The sequence below is a fragment of the Bos indicus genome, chromosome 28, assembly GCF_029378745.1.
Source record: "Bos indicus isolate NIAB-ARS_2022 breed Sahiwal x Tharparkar chromosome 28, NIAB-ARS_B.indTharparkar_mat_pri_1.0, whole genome shotgun sequence".
In the NCBI taxonomy this organism is placed as follows: domain Eukaryota; kingdom Metazoa; phylum Chordata; class Mammalia; order Artiodactyla; family Bovidae; genus Bos; species Bos indicus.
Window position 1 is genome coordinate 42,320,586 of NC_091787.1, and position 7,454 is coordinate 42,328,039.

At 52.5% G+C, this 7,454-nt stretch overlaps 1 protein-coding gene across 1 annotated transcript; it reads left to right on the top strand.

The window, feature by feature from the left end:
* Positions 1-269: 269 nt before the first annotated feature.
* Positions 270-7,200, top strand: ZNF488 (zinc finger protein 488). The gene is made up of 2 exons (XM_070781853.1): positions 270-4,032; positions 4,859-7,200. Exon 2 carries the CDS (start codon positions 5,008-5,010, stop codon positions 5,980-5,982), a length of 975 nt encoding a protein of 324 aa, XP_070637954.1. The 5' UTR covers positions 270-4,032; positions 4,859-5,007; the 3' UTR covers positions 5,983-7,200.
* The last annotated feature ends 254 nt before the right edge of the window (positions 7,201-7,454 follow it).

The following is a 7,454-nucleotide window of genomic DNA, read 5'->3' on the forward strand; positions in this document are numbered from 1 at the left end:
CATCTTCAGAGTCTGAGGAAACCAAAGTCTTGGGGCCCAGAAGACTTTTTTCTGTTCTCATTTGTTTTAGCTGAAGAGGAAGCAGTGGAGAAAGGCCCTGTCGGCGGAGATGGTTTCACTGAATAAGACCTAGTTTCTGAGCTGCAACTTGGGACAATTGGAGGCTGGCTAGCTTGGGGTGGTGAGTATGTTCAGATATCAGTAACATGCTATCATTCAGTTGCTTGAGAAAGAGTTCTTTTTCCTGTAAATGGAGGGGGAAGGTGGAAACTGCCCAGGCCGTTTGGACCCTTATTAAACACTACTGTGTGCTGGTCCCTGGCAGGGAGGGGCATGAGTGGAGGGAAGGCAGCCCTGGGCTTGTCTTTAACCTTCAGAACTAGTATGATAATAAATTACTAGTATGATGATAAACCTGGGCTTCCCTAGTGGCTCAGACGGAGAAGAATCTGCCTGCAATGCAAGAGACCCGGGTTCGATTCCTGGGTTGGGAAGATCCCCTGGAGAAGGAATGGCTACACACTCCAGTATTCTTGCCTGGAGAATTCCACGGACAGAGGAGCCTGGCGGGCTACAGTATATAGGGTGGCAAAGAGCTGGACACGTCTGAGTGACTAACATTTTCACTTTCACATTTATTGAGGCAGGCTCTTTAGCACTCTAGGTATGTTAATCCATTTAATCCTCACAACCACCTCATGAAGTGGGCACTAAGGTGATCCATAGTGAGACAACAGAGGCAGGGAGAGGATCGGGACCTTGTCCAGGGTCACGTGATTGGCAAGAGCAGAGCTGTATTTGACCCAGGCATTCTGACCCTAGAAACCCACACACTTAAATTCCCTGTGAACAGCCTGGTTAGAACCTGAACAGAAAGTTAGAACGTGACCAGTGCTGCTCAGATGAGGGAATGATTGGAGTCTGCAGCCAGTGCCCCAGCAGTAGGTAATAAACAGAGAAACAAGCGCTTTTACACTGCGGGGCAGGTGAGGCTTCACTTCTCGGAAAACTTCATCTTTTGGTCAGTAGAACACTGGTTGGTGGACTGAGTCCTGAGGGAGAAGTATTCCCGGTGGGAGGGAGGACAGACGTGGTCAAACTCTTGACTTGGGAGGCTCAGTTGCAGAAGTCTGCCAAGATCAGTACTTCATCTGAAGGCTGGGAAAAGGTTGGCGAGTCTGGGATTGAAGTCAGATTGCTTCAATAGGAAGACCACAAGTGTGTAAGTGTAAGTGTTAGTCGCTCAGTCATGCCCGGCTCTTTGTGACCCCATGGACTGCAGCCCACCAGGCTCCTCTGTCCATGGGACTTTCCAGGCAAGGATACTGCAGTGGGTTGCCATTTCCTTCTCCAGGGGATCTTCCCGACCCAGGGATCGAATCCGGGTCTCCTGCACTGCAGGCAGATTCTTTACCATTTGAGCTACCAGGGAAGCCAGCACTGAATGATGTCTGTATGGCTCAGAGGTTTGTCTTGCTGAGCTCAGACTGAAATAACCAAGGAAGGCAAGAAGAGTCCCTTCTCAGGACACGTACAGCAGAGTGACAAGGATGAGTAAATAATGTCAGGGATCAAGAGCCCAGAATGGACTTAGGCTACTGAGGAGTGTGGAGGACAGCAAAGTTCCTTTAATATTGGAAGGGAGGAAAAAATCAAGGGATGCATAGATCCGCTTGCTGCTAGAACAGCTGGTGTCAGTGGAAAGAGAAAGAGGAGGGAGCGGCTCTGCTTTGCTCAGCGATCTTCTGGACAGAGAGCCACCTTCCAGTTGCAAAGGGCGTTGGTAGGTCCATGTAGGAAAGGGGGACAGAAGCAGCACTGAGCGGCTGTGCCTGTGTTCCCCTAACCCCGAACAAGCCACAACAGACTCATATCATCTTTCATTTGAAAGACTTCCTTCTGGTGATTGCCGCAGATGCAGTGGACCAAGGTTAGGTGGGTCCCCAGAAGGGGTTTGCTAGGACATTCTTTGCACTTGCCTGGGTGACCTGACCTGGCGGTGCTGGTGCGTGTGAGAGTGGTGACCCTCAGTCAGGGAGGGTGGACGGCATGCTAAGGTCTTCCATCAGTTCGGTACCTTGGTCTCCACCTTTCCTTCCTTCTCCTCCTTGTTCTCATTATCATTATCAGGAGTTGGATGATAACACTGATGAGTGTTTCGGGTGGATTCAGCAGTTGACAGAATCCAGATCTAGAAGAGTCTCAAACAGCTGGAGCAGCACAGGGTTTATTGATATGGCATCTGTAGGTTGTAGATGGACACATTTGGATTGAGACCTGCAACACTCATGTAGTTGTGAAAATGCCATAACGTAAGATGTGTTAAGCTCTGGGCATCTCTGGCACGTACATTTATGTAGTCAATAAATGGTGAGATGTATACTTATATCATGAAGCATTCTGGTAGCAAACACTCCAGCCTGCAGGAAGACAGCATGTTTCAAATTTTATAGCTGAGAAGGTCTTCTCATCTGTCGTTCAAAACACTGGAAGTTCTGTCAATGGAAGTTCTGCATGGCTGTGGTTGGACAATGTTGCCCGAGCTGTGAGGGCAACGCAGTGGGGCTGTGTGCAGAGGAGTACAGGGGTGCAGCCAGGTCAGCAAGGCAGCCTCCTGCCCAGCTGTGGGAAACACATCAGGTGGTTCTACATCTGGTAAACAGTGAGGGGCAGAGAGTGAGAGAGAGAAGAAGGGGGAGTTTGTGTGAGGGTGTATGTGCATTTGATTGTGTAATAGTGTGTATGTGTTTGAGTGTATGTGAGTATGTACGTGAGAGTGACTACTTGTGAGATTGTGGGTGTGTATGTATTGTGAATGCATGTGTATGTGAGGGTGTGAATGTGCCTGGATGTGTGTGTGTGTGTCGAGCAGACTGCTAGAGGGAGAAACGGCTTCATCCCAACTGGAGTCACACATGGTTAGATCTGGAAAGGACTGTGGAGATAATTCAGTCCAACCCCAGTTAATGGGAAATTGAAGCTGAGAGAGGTGAGAAGGACAGCTCAGGGTCACTCGGTGCGGTGACATGGCCATCTCTGCCTCTTCAAGTAACGTTGACCGGCACTAATTCTGATGTCAATGGCATCTCCTTTGAGGACTCAGTTTGGAAAAGATATTTGGGGAGGCTCACCTCACCCTGGTGGCCCATCTTGGAAGTCCTTTCAGGACGACCAAGCAGGAGACTGGAGTCACACTGGATGGGCTGAAGGGTAGGTCTGGCATGTGTTTCCTCACAAACTGTTCAAACTTCACAGGTTAGACAAAGAGTCTGACTTTCTGATTGGGTAAAAGCTTGGGAGAAGTTGGAGAGAAGGCGGGAAAAGGAAGCTTAAACCTTCAGTATACCCTCCTTTGGTATTTGGGTCATGTAGTTGGCTTGGTTGTTCATCAGGGGGACTCTGGGAAGGCGACATGGCCAGTGCAGCCATGCAGGCTTTGGGGGCGAACACCTGGGTTTCAGTCCCAGCTGTGCCTCCTCTTTGCAGGGACATCGGGCAGGATGTTTAGTACTGCAGGACCAGGGTCCTCTTCACTCATATGCCAAGCACATGTCACAGACTTCTGTCACCAAGATAGTGATAAGGAGGGCAGGTATCTGTGAGGCCTTTTACAGGTGGAGCAGGAGGCAGGCCAAGAAGAAGAAGAAGAAGCTGAGTTGAACCTAAATGATGTCCCTGTGAGGAAGGATCAGAGCTGCCCACTCCTCACAGTCCTCCTGGGCTCGGGACACACATTTCTTAATGATAAAAGCTCAGAACACTCAGTGGAGTGTGGTCCGGCAAACCTCTCACAAGCCGAGGAGACACTTAAAGATGGGTCTGCAAGCTTCAAGAACTTGCTGGTGGGCTGGTCAGGGAAGAGGGGTAAATGTCTCCCCAGCAGGGCTGATGGCTCCCTCTCCTTCCAGGCGCATTCACATATGGCCATTGTGTATCTCCCCTGCGCCATGAGCACCTTGAGGGCAAAGCAGAGGCTGATTCCCCTGTTAATGCCAAGTAGGTTGGCACAAGAAGACCTCTGACAGTTGACAGGTGAGCAGAGGACAAGCAAGTGGATGAATGTGTGAAAAACAAGTGTAGTCAGGAGAGTGGAGAGGGGAGACCCACACTTGTTGCAGGGTCAGGGCCTGGTAGAAAGGCGGCTCCCCCAGGCATGGGAGCAGGGGCCAGGAACAGCCGCGCACCCAGCCTGCCTTGCCTGGGTGTTTATTGTCCAGCTTTTACCCTCTGGTCACCTGTGCTACAGAGTTCCTGTCATGAAGTGCTTGAAATGTCCTGGTGTGTGTGATTATTTGGAAGAAAAATTAGCATACTGAGCAGCAAGGAACAAAAACTGCTGTTTATCAGGGTGCGGAGATGTTAGAGTGTCAACCAAGTCACTACTGACGGGTGGAAGCCTTGTGCCACTGTTAACACAGCAGCTCCTGCCTGGATGCTGATAGATGCTGGGCAGTACCGAGTCTGGCCTCCGGGTGGCAGCATTGTGCGCTGTGGTCCTTCCTCTCTGATGGAGCCCTAGTGGTGAAACCGTGGTGCTCTGAGTCAGGGTGAGTCACTGCATCTGTAGCAGTCAGGATGCTTTGGATGCAAAGGAGGAAAACTGTCTCTGGTCAAGTTAGCTGAGAAGATTAATTAGAAGGGTAGCTCGTCTAACATCACACAGCTGAAGACTGGCAGAGTTTGGACTCACATGGACACTTGTCTGCCTTCAAGTTCATGCTCTTATCAGCAACTGGCCCAAGATACTGAGGTCCCGGGTGAGGGGAGGAGTTCTCTAAGTTCCTACAGGCTGCATGCTATGATATGTCCCTGAGTGAAGAGCACACGTTTCATGGCCTGTTGCTTCCTCTCTCTGCAGAGCCCTGTCGTCCAAGTGTGCTGGCCCAGGCCCCAGGGGAGCCCTTCAATCTCACAGCCACTCCCCGGGCCAAGCCCTCCAGAAACTCCTGGGGCTGACAGCTGCCGGAGGATCCACCTTACTCAGCTGGCTCAGGCTCTGTGGCCCCCATGGCTACTGGGAAGGGAGTTCTGCAGAGCCCTTCAGCTGAAAACAGATGGCAGCTTAGTGAATCTGAGCAGGGCTGGGGCCAGAAGCCAGTGCTACTGGAGAAAACAAACTGCCTGGGCTCTGAGACTGTCCTGGGCGGCAGTGGCCAGGATGAAGCCTGTGCCGAGATGGTACTATCAGTGGCCCCAGGCAAGCTCAGGCTGGGAAAGCTGATGCCCCAAAAGACTTGGTGGGAACAGGGGCAGAGCGCCTTCACAGAGGTGCGTCAGCTCAAGAAGAGGCTTGGGGGTGGGCAGGCCCAGGACAGGAAGCACAGTGGCCCTGTAGGCCAGCCTGGCCCCCAGCAGCTGACCCTCGATATCCCCAGGGACCTAACTGGCAGCACCCGCGTCTCTGTGTGGCCCAGTGGAGCCCGCAGGGAGCAGAGAAGTGCCTTCAGCAAGCCAGCCAGGGGCCCAGCAGGGAGACTGGGACCAGCCTGTGTCTTTCAGGCCGGTGAACCTGCAGATGCCCTGGGAGAGCTGCTGGGACTCATCAGCACGGTTGATGTCACTTGCTGGGGTCGACTTTCCAACTCCAAGCTTTTGGTGGGTGATTTCTGGAACCTGCAAACGGGGCCACCACATGCTCCTCTCTGCGGCACTTTCCTGGGCGCCCCCACGCTGTGGCTCAAGCACGCCACGGTCCAGATCCCCACGCCCCCGTTGTCGTCCTCCACCAGCTCTTGGGCCCTGCTGCCCCCTACGCTCACCTCCCTGGGCCTGTCCACCCAGAACTGGTGCGCCAACTGCAACCTGTCCTTCCGCCTGACGTCCGACCTGGTCTTCCACATGAGATCCCACCACAAAAAGGAGCGTGCGGGGCCCAACCTGCATTCCAAGAGGCTGAGAGCAGAGGCCCTCACGTGCCCCATCTGCCACGAGTGCTTCCGTGAGCGCCACCACCTCTCCCGGCACATGACTTCACACAGTTAACGGGCGGTCTGGAGCAAGCGCTGGCCGCCGGCACGTGACTTCGCACAGTTAATGGGCGGGCTGGAGCAAGCGCTGGCCGTGAGGCCAAGATGGCTCACAGGGCCTTCCTCTGAAAAGGCCGGTCACGGTTGTCTGGGGCTGTCTCCTGGGGCATTTGAGGATGAACAGCTCAGTCAGAATTGGAAAAAGACAACCAGTCCCCATGTGTGTTTTAAAGGAAATACAATTGTGAAACAAGGCACTTTGCTAATCACAGGGTATGCTGAGGAAGAGGCACCAAGCGCTTCCGGCGTCTTCAGGAGGGGGCTCTACTCCTGTCAGCACAGCTTCTGCTCCACGTGGAAGCAAGTTTGGTGCACAGCAGGGGCTTTGGAGGCAGACAGGCGTGATTGGAATCCTGGCCTTTCACATATGCGCCCTGAGCTTGGGCAGACTGTTCTAGCTGAGTCCCAGCATCCTTTTCTGTAAAGTGGAGATGGTGACGCCTGTGTCTGAGGGATGTTGTCACGATTATGTGGGAAGATGTGTGGGAAATGGCCAGCACATGCCTGGCAGTGTCATCACTAAGTAAAGAGTGCAGTTGTCATGGTCCAGATTAGTCAGCTGTTGTTAACTCACAGAATTGCAGTGGCGAGCAGTGCAGGGCCGGGTTTCTCGGTCCTGGGTCTGTGAGTTGGATGGGGTTGAGCTGGGCTTGCCTGATCTTGGTTCCAGGTAGCTTTTTCTCTCAGGACTCATGGGCTACCACATCGTGCTTCTCTCATGGCTATGCCAAGAGCACAGAAGGATGAGTCCAAATACACAAACACACTTCAAGCCTCTGCTTCGGTCACTTCCAGTAACATCTGCTCGGCCAAAACAAGTTGATGGCCAAACCCAGAGTTAAGGGGCGAGATGTGCAGGGGGCCAGTAGGGAAGTCATGAGTGCGTGTATAATCCTACAGGGGCTGGAGGAACTGGGACCAGTAATTCAACCAACACCTGGTCCACGGTTATTCACATTCTGAATATGTGAAAATGGGAAAGTGAAACAACACCCCCCTCTTAGTTCTCGGGAAGTGACCGTAAAACCTTAGGGCGTGAAGCACCGTGAGGACGGGAAGAGCTGTGGATGCTGTTTATCGTCTAACGCATGTTGTTTCCGCCCCTGCTGTTCATCCACATTTGTCCTTATTCCTAATGATGCAAATTCAGATCATAAACTCTGCTGAAACACAAGCTGGTTTGTGAAAGCCATTTGTTGGAATTTCTTTCAAGTCACTGCAGTGTGTTTTTTAATTGGTTTCCACTTCACGTTCAAGATTTGCTCATTTGACTTGCAGACCTCAGTTGCAGAACTCAGGCTTGTGGATAGAAAGGAGCTGGTGGGGGTCTCAGCCAGCCGCCATCCATCTAAATACCCCCAGACTCCACCTCTCTCCGTCACCATATCTGGCTCCCGCCTTGCCCGAGGCAGCTGCTTGTCCCTCCTG